The 17160-nt window shown below is 43.8% G+C and overlaps 1 protein-coding gene across 3 annotated transcripts in view; it reads right to left on the bottom strand.

The window, feature by feature from the left end:
- Positions 1 to 17160, bottom strand: part of LOC105281744 (mushroom body large-type Kenyon cell-specific protein 1) — a 46194-nt gene that overhangs the window by 7193 nt on the left and 21841 nt on the right. Inside the window, exons 2-9 of one of the 3 annotated variants that reach the window (XM_011343185.3) lie at positions 16224 to 17059; positions 15682 to 15990; positions 14733 to 14972; positions 14286 to 14365; positions 6022 to 6451; positions 4015 to 4059; positions 1998 to 2235; positions 231 to 1131 (exon numbers count right to left, since the gene is read on the bottom strand). In XM_011343185.3, coding sequence (XP_011341487.2) covers positions 231 to 1131; positions 1998 to 2235; positions 4015 to 4059; positions 6022 to 6451; positions 14286 to 14365; positions 14733 to 14972; positions 15682 to 15990; positions 16224 to 17059 — 3079 coding nt within the window. The remainder of the gene's footprint in view (positions 1 to 230; positions 1132 to 1997; positions 2236 to 4014; positions 4060 to 6021; positions 6452 to 14285; positions 14366 to 14732; positions 14973 to 15681; positions 15991 to 16223; positions 17060 to 17160) is intronic. The other 2 variants (XM_011343187.3, XM_020032420.2) reach the window with 2 other exon arrangements.

The raw sequence follows: 17160 nt of genomic DNA, 5'->3' as shown, positions 1-17160 counted from the left end.
GAACTGTTCGTTATCATTGCTCAATCTTTAGCTCTTCGTAGTAACACGCAATAGTTAAAATACAAATGTAATCTAAAATAAAATGCAATGTCCGAGACGCTTCATATACGAAAATATCGTATTAATTATTTTGTATTTATCGCAAAAATAAATATCGTTTTGCTTGTCAACGTAAATATTTCGAACTTTAAAAGAAAAGAATATTATATTAATGCAGATGCTTGACTTACCTCTTTCGCGGCCTCATGAGATGCCGCTCCTTGACTTTGTACTCAAGGGTGGAGTGTGGAACTCCGTAAAAGCTGCCAGCACGATGCACGCTCATTTCGCCGCGCTGGACCGCGCGTACCGCTTCGACTAGGCTGTCTCTGTCGTAGTTTCTGTATTTGCCGCGTTTCGGCCTAGTACCCTTGCCGCCGGTGCCCGGTTTTGACTTGTTTGCATCCTGCGTTTGTTGCTTAGATTGTTGCTGTTGCTGCTGCTGTTGAGGTGTTGGTGTCTGCGACTGCTGCTGCTGTTGTTGGGGCTGCTGCGGGGGTGTGTAACGACCCCTTTTGAACGGACTTGGATCCGTCATCATGGCTTGTTGCGGCGGAACGACGCCAGCCGATTGGCACACCGGCAACCCGACAGCACCGGATGTCTGACCCTCCTGGAACTTGACGCTGATGCTCTTGGCGATGACATCACGGAAATTGACGGCCTTACCCACTAGTGAGTTTGTGGGACTGCTGGTACCGGAGAACGCTGGACTGGCCCGCTCCAGGAGGCCTGGACTCGAGGCTGCAGCCGCGAAGCCCTGGGCAAACGCAGCGGAAGTCGGCTCGCCGTTCTTGCTGGAACAACCCGACGTGCTGGCGGGCTTGTAGGACGGAATCTTCAGTATCGCTCTGCCCTGAGCGCTATCGCTGGCCTCCTCCTCGATGTTGGGATTGAAGTCATCGTTCGTCATGGCTGTACGCTGTTGCTGCTGTGACTGCGTTTGCTGATGCGCGGCGAGAGGATGGTGTGGATGATGATGCTGGTGATGCGGTTGCGATTGATCTCCGTTTACGTTCTTGTTCAGCCTCTTGTCCTCGCTCATCAGTTTTCTCACCACTTCCGGTATGCGATAATCTCGCGTCTCCATGCCTAGGAGAATTTAAAATCTGTTATGAGATCTATTATTATGACAAAATAAAAATTTGTATAACGTACATGACGTTTTTTCGCAAAACTTGGTGCTTAGAACGTAACAAAGTTCTTTCCTTCCGGCAATTATTAAAAGAAAAGCAAGTAATATGTACAAAAATTCGAGATTTGTTATTATGCGTTTATGCAGTTTTCATTTTAATTCAAATTCTATTTTACATTATTTTATTAAATATTTCTGAAACACAATAATAATGCAGAAAAGATCGCTGTTGTAAAAGATTAATACCCATTGAATACTTTAATAAAAGTCACGATTGTATCTGTATGTTTCTTGTTCTTCCTTAAGCATCATAATTCCAAATATGGATTTAAGTTACTCAAACTAACAATAAGTTGTAGTCTTTAAAGGCGGAAAAAGTATCGGCGAACTGACTAAGATCCGGCTTCTATCGATTCTAGAAGTCCTATCACGGCGTAATACACTTTTCGGCTTTCGTGGCGTTTCTTGGCGCACAGGATTGGCTAGGCAGTAGACAAAATAAAACGAATATTTCTCCGAAATAACCCAAATCTTGAACATTAACTTGTTATATAACAATGCTCTTCAATTCCAGACTTTTTTACGTCTCATCAAGATTATCAATTGATAAATATATTGCATATAAAATAAATCTGTTGTAAAATATATCTGTTGAATTTAATGGGACTTATTAATAAAATAATAATTAATTTAAAGACAATTAAAATGTTGATACGCAATTGAAACTATAATGCGATCCTTATATGAAATAAATTCCTGACTAGCAATTTGTTTAATGCTGGTCAAGTAATAACATTACTTGAATTTAGAATGTTTATTTTACCTAATGGCGCAGCGGCAGCTAACATCTTCTGGATGTAAGAACCGATGTTTGCGTGTTCCAATCCCGGCCACTCGGTACCTGTTTCGTGTCCCCGTTGCAGCAAATTCCTGAGGGAATCGCCTCCGGTCCCCTCGAGCGCGGAAAACCTGACAAGATCCTCCAGCGAGAGCAGAGGCTTCAGCAGGGCCTTCTCAACTTCCTTCTCCTCTTCCGCGCCGGATAGTTCTTTGTCGTCCACCTGTTAAAAACATCTTTTCTAGCGTTTTCTGTGTACGTTTTCTAGCTCGTGAAAGAGCATCTAAAATGCAGAACGAGTTGCACGGCTAAGTTGTCCTCTCGAGGAAAGTAAAAGTGGAAGCTTCCACTCCGTCTTCGACGACATGAATAGAAGCGGTGCTTTTCTCATTATCGATAATCATTAAGCAATCGTTGCTGCTCGCATATGACTTCTTGTTCGAGAGTGCTTCGTCGAGAGGTGTGTGTCTGGAGTGTACGTATGTCTGTATCGTGTGTAGGTGTCAATTGGTTATGTAAATATATACAGAGTGTTTCCCGCAAAAGTGACCGCATTGCATATTTTTAAAAAGCATTAAAATGGAGAAAAACGTAATGCAGGAAAAGGTACATCGGCTTTGAGAATGCTTTGCACAAAAGAGTTTTACATAAAAGGAATTATAATACTAATTTTAACATCTCGAAATCAGGACACTTTACGAATCCTGAAAAGAAGATTTACGAATCACGCAATTTCACGCTTACTTACGACTTTTTGTAAGAGTGAGATATGGTTTGTCTCATTCCGCTAAAAAATAATAATCGCTTACTAAAAAGTTAAAGATAGCCTTTCTCTCCATTTGATACTTGTTTTAAGATACACGACTCAGGTCACTTTACACACAAAACCACTCGGTACATATATCTCCATCGAATACATAATAGCTAAGCGCCATGCAGGAGAGCTGCTACCAATAAACAATATTTCCCCAAGAAGCGATAAGTGCTTTATGGGAAAATGTTCTTTCGTTGCTTTCGGCAGTCATCCGACACAATAAAAGCACAGCCATCTCTTTTTTTCTAGTCCCCGGTGGAAGTAAAAGGGGATAAAACTCGCGGAAGAGAAAAACTCACATCTTCGGCGTGCGTTTCGAGGAGATACGCCGGAATTCAAGTGCGGAGATACCACTCGGGAGTCGTCTAAGAAGCATGCATTGCACTAAGAGTGAAGCAACAGTCTTCTACGATGGTAGCTATGTAAACGCGCGTGATACGCGATCGCACGAAAGATGCAGGTATGAAAAATGAGACTTTAACCGTTCTCGTGCATAGACCGTGCTTGCGAGCTCGACAAGTTGTATCGTAAAACAGCACCTCCTAATGTGTTCATGCTGAGGCAAAGTTTAGTCGATTCTTAAACGGGAACTGCTATACAACTAACATATCGTGCGATGCAGTTACAATCTTCAGGAAATATAGTACGATAGATGCAACACAGAATATCACAGAACTTGCTCGAGCATCTGCTACGAAAATGATAAATGTTATTCGAAATTCTGTATCGATTTTCTTAAACATTTTGAACAAGAACTTCGCGCTTCTGAGATAAATTAAAGATCGTTTAATGTCTCGAGTATTCCTGATTATCTAACTGCGAACGATTCTCTACGTGCTAAGCAAAATTAACACAATCAAATCAAGAATCAAAGCAAAAAACAGTGTTAAATGATGGAGGATTAAATCGGACCAACGTATTTAATCTGTCATAATCTTCGATCGCGCGACCGTTTCATGCATGGTGGCGCGTTCGCACTGATATTACGGTCCACCTGTTTCGGAACAGTTACATGATTGCGCATCTCTAAGGCTCTAAACATCGAGGATGCAGAGTGTCGAGGTCCAGAAGCGTACGTTCACGACCATGAATTCCGGGGCGCGGCCAAGAGCGCCCGTAAAGACGAAAGGAAGATCGAGCCCGGATGGATCCTCCTTTCGTCTCGACGCGACCTTCCCAAAAACTTACCTCGAGTCTTGCAACCTCGCGGACACCAAGTTGCCGTGTGTTAAACTACAAATAGTGAGATAAAAAAAGTTAAACAGCCCATGCAAAAAAACACTGGACACTACTGAGCACCACGGCGACCGTGTACGGAACCGCGTAGACCATTGTCCCTTTCCTCCAGCAATGAGGCCAATCGAACAAACGCACAGTTGCCATCAATAATCTTCGGATTAGGTCGATATTTCTTCACGGTTCTTTGTTTAATTGGCGCATAAAATAATTTCATAGAGAGGAAAATTAGATTCATTTTCACTAGAAAATTAACCAACTTCCAAGAATTCTTTGACGATTCATGAACGTCTTCGGAAAAGAAAACTCTGTTTTCAGTGAAGGAGTAAGCGATCAATGTATATAAAATTTTACATCATCTGTGTGTAACATTAGAACATGGATTTAGTCTGTCAAAATATCATACATTAGTGGACATGTTGTATATATAGTTCAGCGGAAACACAAGAGTTTGACAACTGTTATTTAAAATACAAAAATACTCTAAAAAAATATTAATATTTAAAATAAAAAAAAACAGAGAAAGAGAAAAATGTGATCAAGAATTGAAGAACCATCGACCGAGTTCGAATTTCGAGTGACTACCGGGTGTCGTTTTGCAACACGAGACACATTCGGTCCACGCAAGATCCACGATCGCCGTGCCAGAGGTATGTTTTGGGGAAGCTTCATTCGTTCTTCCTAACCAAAACCACACTTAGGTACAAATGGACGGTATGTATCCGCGAATTTTCCCGACGAGATCTCCCTCGTGCATCGTTCGTTCGGTTTCCCACCCCTCCACGTTTCTCTGCATGGTAATCGGCCTGTGTTTTGCCGTATATTCAAATCATGAAGGATTACGACTCGGTTGCGAAGACGGCTCATCAACTCGAAAGGTATTGTGTGTGATTTCTCGAGTGCCTGACATATTCCATAATGATTGATAAATGATATGATGCCTTAATCGCAATTGTATGTCTGTAATAGTTCTACTTGTATTCTTCTTGTAGCTAACATATTCTTTTCTATGTACTATTCATTGATATTACGTACATTTTTTACATTTGACGATTAGAACATTTTAGAGATGAAATATTCGTCTGTATATATATATATACATATACACGTACAAAAGTTAATTCACATCTATAAATTGAATTTTTGTTATTATCATTACCACGGCGCAACAAACTAAATTTGATCACTATTGATCATAAAAATTTGAATCTTATGTTTTCTTAAAAACAGGAAGGATCAAATGATATCCTTCTTTATACATTCTTACATTTCGCGTTAGATATTATGTGATATTCGACACGTACGCATTATGATGTATTGGTTTCGCAACCACGTCAAAGGTCCGATTCATTTTTATCGATACTCTTATAATCTGTTATTTATCGATCGGAATGATCTAATTCACGAATAGGAATAAAGTGAGTAAAGAAAAAGAAATACGTTACATCATCAGGCACTCGCAGCAGGTCGCGAAAACAAAAAGTGCAGCGTTATCGATATTGTATCAAGGTGCTGTGCGAAATGAGCAAACGGAGCAATACCGAGATCGTTTGGTTGCACCGTCGACTCGTTTCCGAGTGAAGACCGTCGGACATCGATAACGGAAACCGCGCAGATAAAAGAAGACACCTGATGGAGTGTCCTCGCGCATCGCCTCGACGAACACTATCTTGGTAGACGAAAACGCGTCTCGTCACATTGCTCCCGCACGAGATTCCCCCTCGCCACCCATTCCCCGTCTGTATATGCCAATTTGCATCCTCGGCTTTTCTACTCGACACGCGTGAAAGACCGACGAGACTTCGGCACGTGTCGGTGACACGTTTTCACCCTTCGCTCTCTGCATCTCGCCCACTCTCACTCTCTTTCTTTCTTTGTTTGTTTGTTTCTTTCTTTCTGTCACTCCCTCTCTTTCCAGATCTCTCTAGCTATCTTCCGTTTTCTGTCCCCAAAACCTACCTCGTCCACTTGCGAGGGCGGAGTGGTCGCGGAGGCGTTTTGGGTCGTATTTGGTGGTGTTGTAGTAGTAGTGGTGGTGGTGGTGGTGGTGATGGTGGTGGTGGTGGTGGCTGGGGCGCCGGGCTCGTGAGGGTGTGAATGGGTGCTAGTCAGGGACGCGTCCCTTTCGCGCTCCATCGCGAGCTTGTAGACCTTGTTGCGCAGGGTGCTACGCGGTATCCCATAGATCACCGCCGCCCTCCGCGTGCCGAGCTTGCCGCTCTGGATGTCCCTGAGGGCGGCCTGCAATTCCTCGTCGGTGTAGGTCCTCTTGCCACCCCCGGCACCCACCACTGGAACACCACCGACGCCTGCCGCAGCCGCCGCCGCCGCCGCTGCCGCCGCGGCCGCAACCGGTCCGGTCATTCGCGGTTTCGCGCGGTAACACGAGCTGAAACAGAGTTAATCAACGTTACATTCAGGCCGATACGTGTTTTTGCAATCACGATGCAATCACGATGATCGCGATCTCGAAGAATCTTGATATGAAAATCCGCGCAAAAACAGCAAGAAATAAGTAGCGCGTGACTAACATAAGAAGGAGTGCGCGTCACTCCGGAAGATCACCATTTTTCTAATGCCTTCTTATCCATAGGAAATGCAATGGAATAATCAAGACGTGTTCTCTTTACATTCAATTTACATTGAATTTACTGTGAAGCAGTCGCGTGAACATGTCGGTTGAAACGTAACCAGCGCTGAATCTCTTGAAACATCTCCCAGCACACGTTGTCCTAAGCGGGTAGCCGGATGGCCGTACGCGTGCTTTGATAATCGTTTGACCAATGGAAGCGATCGATAGTCGCTCAAGCCGAGCGACACAACAAAGTCAGGTTATCCATCACTTCTCGCAATGCAAGCTCACGTGTGATTCGCGTCTCTCGGGCTAACTCGGGAGGCGATCCAGATCAAACGGCCACGTGGCCGTCCCAAGCTCTGCACGTGTTTGACGTCGTGTCGGTGGCGAATTGCGAATCCAATGTCGATCTCGGCTTCGAGACATTGAAACATGCAAATTAAGTTTTTCGCGAATGGACAGATCGAAAGGCGCGCAAACCGTCGCGTATAAACTGATTTCCGGCTAGGAAAAAAACGCGTTACATTTCGAGAGGACTTGAATCTATATAGTGTATTTACATAAATATTATTCCGCAACACGACGCATATGCGCGTCGCACAGGCGAGATTTATCTGTGTCAAGACGAGAATTAAAATAACACGCGTCATCACTTCAATCACCTCCTCATCGCCGGAGAGAAAAATATCAAGCATTCGTAATTTTATTGCCTGTTTGCTAGAATTTTCTTTTTGTCGCTACGAGTCTGTTAATCATAAATATCGATCGGGAATTAGATCTGCAATTTTTACTAACTCCTCGAAAAATTCAACAATTATCTGACATGAAAACTTATAAGTATATGAAAGTTATTTTCACGTAGAGAAAAAATACATAACTACCTTGTTCCGTATGCAATAAAAATCTAAAAACAATATCGCAAATGAAAAATAAGAAAAATTTTTATCTAGAGTTATTACGCTCTCGTGCAACCAGAAATCGTCTTTCAATCGTTCTGACAGTGAAACGTTGTTTCGTATTTGTATCGAGCATCGAGCTAAGTACACGAAGCAACTTTTTGTATACTGAATGTTTGATTACCAGAGAAAAACAGTCGATGATATTTCACACTCACATAAAAAGAACGCGGCGTCGCACGAAGGCGATGGATATCGGGCCGGTGTAATTTGTCACGGAGTGCACGATAAGATTAGGCGTAAGGAATCATCGCGAGCTCCGCGTTCCCCTTCGTCGTCCCACCCCCGCTTGCATGTGCATGACAGCCCCCCCTCTGCAAGTTCGTCGACCTGCAGACCCGCTGTCGACACTGATAAAAGTGCATTTCGTCCGACACTGGCCTCTCGGGTAGGTCCCGCTACGTCAGTCATCGACCGGCACTGATTTATCTGCGATTTTTGTTTGTCGACTCGTCTGCGGTTTTACGCGATGATATGCGCTGTACTGAATATCGTCAGAAACTCGGTCGACACGTTTCTATCTCAGATTCAATGTTCGAATAATGTAGTCGCAAGTAATTTTAGCAAAGAAATAAAAGCAGTATTTGAAAAAATAAAGGCACGTATAAATATCGTCGCGATGTTCAAGGAAATTTGGATTATGACACGTTTTCATAAAATATGGATTCTTATATCGCGGCACTGGGTTTAGTTGTAAATATTACCTCGGTAATATTACAACAATATTATATCACGTGTCGTATTTTTCATTCTTTAATTTATAAGCCATAAATGTAGAGATCGAATTAATAACGCGTTCATAAATATATGATAAATCTTTGACAAAATTGATGGAATAGTTGGTAAACAATTATTTCCCATGTATATATGGTCTTGGAAACTGAAAAGTTTCATTACCGAAATGGGTGAATCGATTTTGCGAATTCTCGCGCAAGTCGCGGAGCTCATGCAATCGCGAAACGGATAGTCGTAATCTTGTCCTTCGCAGCGGCGTCAATACCTCTTTGGCCGACGAACCTTCTCCAAAGCCTTCTACGAACCGGTTTTACTTCAGTACGCCTGTCTGGTTTTATTGCAGCTCGCCTATTTTTCAGTATCGCGGACGCGCGAGTGCGAACTGTGCGTCTAATTTCGTTTGCGACTCGCTATGGCGAAGGCATGTCCGTAGATCTGATCAAACTGGATCGCGTTTCTCGTCCGGTGCCTCAAGAAATTCCATGTATGAATTAATTAAAATACTGAGCATAAACATTCCGATTACGCGGTTTTTAATTATCAGAGAGGCTATATAATACGAAACGTTATTAATTAATGCATAGAATAACCAAAAAGTATCAAAAATAAAAAAAACTTCAAATAATTGAGCTTTCTTGCTGATTGGCTGCAATTTGTTGATTTTTGATGAAACACGTTTTAGTTTAGTTCCGTAAAATGTCACAGAGATAAAACAAATATGCCTGGCGAAATACGTAAAAAATTAAAATGGAAACCTCGCTATAACAATATAAATAACAGTGTTAAAAAAGGATATAAAAAATCACACAATATTCGTTTGCGTAGTATTAATTTATAGACTGCTGAATATTCTGGAACTCGGCTATAACGTCAAAGTGAAACACAAAACTTTTATGTATCTGGATCACGTAAATCATAGATACAATAAATTGTTACAACTACGTATTATGATTAACGATTTGCTTAACATTTCCATTTTATCTAAAATTTGCACAAAATCATATATAGAATAACAACTAAAAATATTTATATAACTTTTTATTATGAACTCATGTATCGTGTGAAACAATCTAGATAAGTATAAAAATGGATGCAAATATCGCGTTAATTAATTCCAAACTTTTCCACCTAACAATTAAATTAAGAAGAATCATTTTGTCCCTCCAAAGAGAATACATATCGAAAAGTTGACGTACTTTCGATATTTTAGTAGGCGTGAATATGCTATCTCTTGGCGTGATTCTCGTTCCTGATGTGCCATATGGTTGCATCTCGCACAGGTATATGGCGTCCCATAAACATACGTGCGAAGGATAAAGTTCGTCGTGACATTTGCACCGCGTTTCTTAACTGCTCTGCCGTGTGTCGCGGCTTTGAAAGCTCGGTTGTTTGCGACATGGCCCCGTTCAAGAGCGTGCACGAGTTTAGTGCCAAATCAGATTAAAACGAGGCCCGGATTTTCTTCGCGTCCATTCAGACGAAAGCGCTCGAAGCGACGCAGCGCGTTTCGCCGTATCGTGGATTTTCTTGATAAAGCACGAAACGTGTTACAACGCGGTCTCGGCGTCTAATAGAGGAGTCCGGTATTTTGATAGAACGCGCGGGCAAGATCGCCATTGCACGTCTTTCTTTCTTTATTCAGAGCGCTCGCCTTAAAGAACGGAATTCACGTTGCATGAAATGTTGCGCCTCGATCGTAACAATTTGCGGATGGAAAGCGTTCCAACTTGCCGTCACGTTCCTTCATCTATGAATTTTTCACGCAATCCATAGAAGAAATTTTATCCAAATTTCATAAACTTTGCTCTCCTTTTTTATGACTAGATGTACAATTTGTTGTTTTTTATATATATAATAAACGTACAATTTCAAATTAATTTTAAATATCTTTTTAAAGTTCTCAAGTTCATAATCAATTTCAAGAGATGACTTTTTACGTAATTAATTATCTTGCCATGCTTGTAAATATTATCACGTTTTCTTTATATTATTATAACTTTGAATTCATTTCTTCACATTTACCAAAAGTAAATCTTTAGCGGCAGTGCGTTTTAATCGAAAACCATCTGCTGTATTCTATAGTATTCGTTGTATATTAGTCAGTGAAAAGCGTCATCAATAATAAGATCGTGCAAAAGATGGAAACCAAATTCCTTTGTTAAACACAAAAGACACAGTGAAACATTTCAATTACTGCAATGCGATATGAATTATTATATCTACTAATACACTCATTCAATAAGAAAGTAGATGTATTGCGCTGCCAAATTTGCTGGACAATTATACTCCTTTCAACATACCTACTAATCGATATGTGATATATCGTATAAATACGGCTTTCCCAGTTAAAGGGTTAAATATGCACGCAAAAGCCGAGATATCCGCGTCTCAGTTTGAATTGGGCTTTAATTTCGACTTGGCTGATGTGGTTTCGTCAGCGGTCCTATCTTATCGTTAATTACGCCGTCGCGCATGCGTTGACGCAAACTTCTCTTGCCTCTTTCTTTTCTCTTCCCCTTCGATCTTTCTTCCCTCTTCGTCTCCGTTCGCTATCCTGCCCTCTCACACTCTCTCTCTCTCTCTCTCTCTCTCTCTTCGCTTCGCGTTCTCCAGCCTCGTCGCAATGCGCCGCGACGCACACGGGGCACTCCGCGTCTTCAATGCGTCGGGAGGTGTAGATTACGATGGACTAATAATAGACGACGATAAAAATTTGATGCGCAAAATGTTCCGCGGGGGAAAACAGCGAAAACACGAGGGCAACGTACGCCTTCGATGCTCCGAAGCGATGATCTGGCACGCACGGCTCGCGCACGATCCGCCCGAACAGCTCGCCGAGATCCTTTCATTTTTCACGAACCGCAAGATGAAAATTGACGTAGACATTCCTTAACGATCGGCAGTCGAGAAGATCTTTCCGAAATAACCGAAATAAGTTAAATTTTCCTTTGTCCGTTATCGCAACGCAGCTCCTAATTTTTCATGAATTTGATTTACACTGATGTACAAGAACATTGAAATTCTAACATTTCAGAATAAAGTTCGAAATGTCTCCTCAGCATTTGTCGTCTTCTAAATCTATTCGTAAATTACACAAAGTTTTAAAAACGGAATGCGCTGGAAGAAATCAACGTACGTGAACACAATATTATCATAATTAGGCAGTTGCACGATTTTCCCATGATGCACGTATGGAACGCGTATAGAACTTCTTTTCCATTGTCGTTTATTCCAATGTACGATGGATTTACGAAATTTGCTCCACCGTATTTCGCACTCGAGACCGCAACAGAGTTTCATCGATTCAGCGGCAACGTACTGCTTAAATATTTATCGAGGTACGTACCGCAGACGTATAGCAGTTTAAAGCTCAAAGGGTTGAAAAGTTCAAGCAACTCGTCGGTATTATTACGGTTCGTAGGGTAGGTAGGTACAGCTTGCTTACCGCGATCGTGCAAACGTATTATAAATTTTTTTCGTACAGTTTAAAACGCTAGCTCGATAAACATTAAGCATTCACGCATGAGATCCACGCAATAAGCAACCTAGCTACCTATAATAGTTTTATTAAACGCGGAGTATTCCGTTTACATCAAGAACAAATGCACTGCAATGTTCTTTTTCCTGTCTTTCTCTCTCCTTCCCTCTTTACTAACAAAAACTGTGTAGCAAGCTTCAACTTTGCACTCTATAGAACTCGCATTTGGCAACAAATTATTATTCTTCACGTTTTTTATAGTTATACATATGTGATACCATTTGGCACAAAAATTTTGCTACCTTTTATTCCTGTGTAATTGTCCGCTCAATTAAAATCGAAACAACGAGAACTATTAAAGTTACGAGATTATTTATCGCTCCAAGGAAATTAAATTTCCAAAACTCGAAAGGAAAACACGTGAAAAATTATTACAGAAATAAAACATGGTGATAGTTATCAACGTTTAAAACGCGACACCGACCTCTTTCGGTAATATGAACTGTTGTAATATACGGCGGTATATAGAACTGTCGATTGTCAATCGTTGAAGAGTCAAGATTACTGTACATGAGAATAAAAATGACATGATATGAGCCAATACAGCGAACGAATCGGGCGAATGAATTTTCTGTGTGCAAATGACTTATCGGTTCGCAGTTACTTTTTCGAGTTTTTTTGCAATGCACGAATGACAGCTCGTCGATGTACTATCGAATATCTAATGCAATGTTGTTTGTCCCGGAGCATAAATTCTTTGCAAACCATTGGAATTATCGTTGTCTCGCCATGGCAGATATGGCTAGATAGCCAAGAATCACGAGAAAAACATCGTGTGGAAAACTGAGCATCGCCTGTGATACAAGAAAGTTTAATTATTCAGTCGTAATTAAAAATATGTTCTAATTGAAAAGATACAGGAGCGCGTTTGAAAAGTTTCACATTAGCAGCCAGCAAACTTACAAATTTGAGAAATGCTTTTGCATGTTCATATCCGCAGTAATCTAAGATATCTCTATCCTGCCAGCAGGCTACACACGCGTGTTCACGATAATCATTCGATCTTTGCAATACCGTTATTAAGTCCAACGCAATAAAGTGCACCTCTAAGTTCATCTAGCGAACTTGAGCTCCGCCGCGATCCTAGTTACCGATAACTGTGGTTCTTTATCTGTAACCCTGTTTGCCTTTTAGCACAATTACAGGTGCGCACGGACTCTCGAATTGCACATACACGCAACGTGACACGAAGACACGAGCTGGCGCGGCAAGATTATTGGAAACGACTCCGTTAGTCGCAAATCGATGAAAAATTCCATCTCTTTTCGGAGACTGGTTTTATGCGCGAACCGACCGAGACCGTAAGAGCGACAGGCTGTTCAATAGTTTTAGCTGCATCACCGAATTTACCCAAGTATTTATCGAGCTCGCTCCATTCGCCTATTCGTACCGCGCGAATCCGATAAATGCAGCACACGCGACACACGCGAACTCGATCGGCCTGAGTGTCATACGAACGATACGATTCCCCTCCGCTGTTGTCGCGTGTGACGTCTTTACGAGGGTGATAAATCACGGTTATGCCCGGCCGTCTGATTGGCACCTAATTGCGACGACATTCCGGATCGACTGGCTGTCAGTTTCGCGATTTTCGAAAGTCGTTCGCCAGCAGCGTTTTAATCGACGCCTTATCGAAAAGCGCGCCCGGCCGGCTTAAACGGCCACTCGATCACGAGGAACATTCGCTACGGAATGCGATCGCGGCTCGTATTCCTCTTTTTTTTCCCCCGTTCGTACGGAATGCATATTCGTATCAGCGACTCGCCTCGAGGTGTAAAGCGAGCTGTGCGATAACGCCGAAACGACGCCTTGCCGTCGTCGGCGGGCGACGATTTTCCAACGCGTCTCTTGCGAAGAAACGCTCTCTCGCCGTATCCGAACGCTCTCTCTCTCTTGTACGGTTTTACCGTTTGCCTCCGCTCCTCTTTCCTACGCGGATTCGTGTCCCTTTTTATTTTAATGCGCATCTCTTTTTAGGAGTGGCATTCTTATCACGGTAACGTAAGCGCTTACGTGCGCGTATCGTATCGAATTTGTTCACGGAAGAAGACCGCACGAGATTCAATAGAAGAAATTAAATAAAATCCGATAATAGAATGTAAAATAGAATATCAAAATATAATTCTAAATATAATTCGTGAGAATGAAATTGTTTAGCGGAATTCTTTTTTCTAACATTTGTTGAAATTTGTACCGAATTTATTTTACCTCTGTTCACAGCTGCTTCATTAAAGTTGTTTTGCGATCTACTTTTTCCCGTTTGAACGTTATTGTTATTTATCACTTTGACGAATCAAGCGCATAATATAATACACGTATAATTTAAAATGAATGAAAGAGAAAGAGAGACAGAGTATCAATTAATATTGAGATTCCCTCTATCTCTTCAATATTTAAAGAATATAAAAAAATTACTTACTTGAGGATAGTTTTGGGATCGATGCCTGTCGGCATTCTCAGAGGTATTTTCTGTTGCTCCAGTAGAGATATGTTGTTGTCCTGAATAAACAAAAGGAAAATGATATTAACATGAAAAAAAACCGAATCACTTGAGCAATTAAATAATTGATATTATACGCAAGCGTAGAGCTCAGTTACTCAAACGTCAGTGTTAGTCACTTATTGTTAGTAAGACAACCGATATAAGCACTTATAAAAATACTATAAGAAAAATTATATTTACAACATCGTAATCATCGTATAAATGGTGACCGTATCAGTTTACTCAGAGCTATATGTTATCGAATGTTTCACGAATCCAGAAGACGAATCAAAAGCGTATGACACAGACAAATGAGAGAAAGCCAAGGAAAAGAGTGCGCGCGGATTTTCACGCGGATAGAGAACGAGCGGTTCACGGACTTACCTGAGAATTTCTGGGTTTGGCCGAGAGATCAAGCGGTTGGTCAGCCACCGCGGCACTGTCCTGGTGGGTTTGCACCCCGACGAGGGGCGCCTCCCTCGGCGGTAAATACCATTGCGGCAGCAGGGTGGGATAAGTGCCACTGAGGGCGGCGGCGACCACGGACGCCGCCATCGGATCCACCTGGACCGACATCGGTGACTCCGCCGATCGCGAGCTGCTGCTGCTGTCGCTCTGCGGACTCTGCGGGTCACAACACGAAGAAACGTGTCATCCCGGCTCGAGCGATTCGCCGCCGGTCAGGCGAGAAGGATCCCCGGGATGGCGGATTGGTCGGACAAAGGTGCAAAGGGGATTACCAGGTGCGATATCGCGAGGAGACGCGATGCGGCCGGGATCGAATCTTGTGTGATCGAGCTTTCTCTCAGAAGGCACGCCGCGACTCCTCGTGAATCTTTTATGGCCGCGTCAAAGCGTTCAAAGCTGAGAGGCTGATGGTGCGACGCGGTCGGACCTAATCAAAAGCGGCAAAGGCCAGATCGGACTCGAGCTGTCGTGCTCGCGAGTAACACAACAGGTGCACGGAGCAGGGTGAGACGAGACTTTGACGACGCGATTGCGTAAGCGCTAGGCGAAACCAGCGATATTAATAGATACAAACTGTTGAGATACGTCGCGGCAAACCGATGAGAAAATTATCATCAATATTCTTCGATTATTATCTGCAAAGTCTGATTAAATCGCGTTTGGAATCGTATCGCGACCCAACGTACTACGGACCCAACTAAAGATCATTTCGCGAATAAAGATTATTCTTATTTATTCGTTTATTCGTTGCGCGTATCGCCATTTCCGACGATAATCTCTACAGAAAATTAGCGGAGAAGAGGACGAAAGTCGATGGTCAGCCATGCGCAACCTCATCTCGACGGGTTCACCATGAAGTACTTACAAGGGGCGCCTGGTCGTCGTGGGGCAGTTTGCCGTCGAGGCAGAAGTAACACTTGTCGAGAGGCTTCCAGTCTTCCGGTGGCGGGCTCGTGCGCCTTCCAACGAGGAACGGCGTCGCGATGCTCGTGGCAGTCGCGTTTCCCTCGCGGCATACCAATCCCGACCTGGTCCCCTCCGAATCTGTCGCCGGCGTTGTTAGTATCGTCGTGCCGCCAGAAACCGGCACCCCCTGGAGTTCCTCTTCCTTCTTTACCCTCAGCGAGCCCTGTGTTACCGGTGCCCGCTCCAACGCGACTTCCTCCGTTCGTTCCTAAAACGGGGAAACGAAAAGATGAAGAGATGATCAAAAGAATTGAATAAACAAGAGATATTCCCAAGTTTTAAAGGGTTGCCACCCTTCCTTGGCAATTTAAGGCGAATTTAGTTTGTCTCTCTTGAGGTTTTTGTCTCGTAAATAATTCATTCAATTACTTTGGAAGAGCTACTGTCTCATCGTTCTTGATACAATACAGCAAAATGTTACATTACATGACAAATACCAACCTTGGTCCCTTCCGTGTCGGTAACGTTGGCAGTCGGATGATCCCGAGTCGCACGATCGTTCTCCGTCCTGAGTGGGCTGACCGCCGATCTGTCGGCGTCGTCGTCGAGCTTGAGCCGTTTCTCCGTCTCGTTCTGGCCTCGTCCCGTCTCCTCGTTCTCGTTCTCGTCGCCGTCTTCCTCCCCGTCGACGTCTTCTCCGTCGTTTTGCCGGCGTCCGCGTCGCCGTTTCGTCGCTATCGTCGTCGTGCCGGTCGCCGTTGTCGTTGTCGACGCGGTCGTCGCCGTCGCCACCGCTGTCGTCGTCGTCGTTGCCGTTTCCGTCGTCGACGTTGCCGTGTCCGTCGTCCTCGTCGTGGTGTCCTCCCGCACGACACCGTCCGTGGGCTGCTCGTCGGCGGTCTCGACCTTGATCTCGCCCGGCCTCAGACGGCGCGGATCCTCCTGCTGCTGTAGGTGGCGATCCTGGACCGACGACGCTTGCAGGTGGTGATGATGGTTCTGCAGGTGATGCCTCTGCAGGCTCTCCTGCTTCACCGCACCGGTCGCGAGCGCTGTTGGCGTCGTCGTCGTCGTCGTCGTCGTCGTCGTCGTCGCCGTCGTCAGCACCGTCGACGCCACCGCCGACGGCAACGGCGAGGGTGCCGGGTGATGCAGCTGCGGCCCAATCTGGTCCAGGCTCCCGGATACCGGATTGCAGGACGACGACAACGCCGGGTAAAGCCGATGGTGCGGCTGTGCCGTCGCTGATTCGCTGCTGCGGGTGCCGCTGTACAGGGTGTCCTGGTATTGCTTCCATCTCCTACGGCCCATCAACTCCTCCGCTACCCGTTCCAGACCTGCGACACCACCACAACTACTTCAAACAATGACGTGTACCGGTTACCCGGAACCCGAGTGTGAAAGTGGTATTCAAGATGCAAATGGACAATCGACATCA

The sequence above is a fragment of the Ooceraea biroi genome, chromosome 2, assembly GCF_003672135.1.
Source record: "Ooceraea biroi isolate clonal line C1 chromosome 2, Obir_v5.4, whole genome shotgun sequence".
In the NCBI taxonomy this organism is placed as follows: domain Eukaryota; kingdom Metazoa; phylum Arthropoda; class Insecta; order Hymenoptera; family Formicidae; genus Ooceraea; species Ooceraea biroi.
Note: the sequence above shows the minus strand (reverse complement) of the source record. Positions and strands in the feature narration are given on the sequence as shown.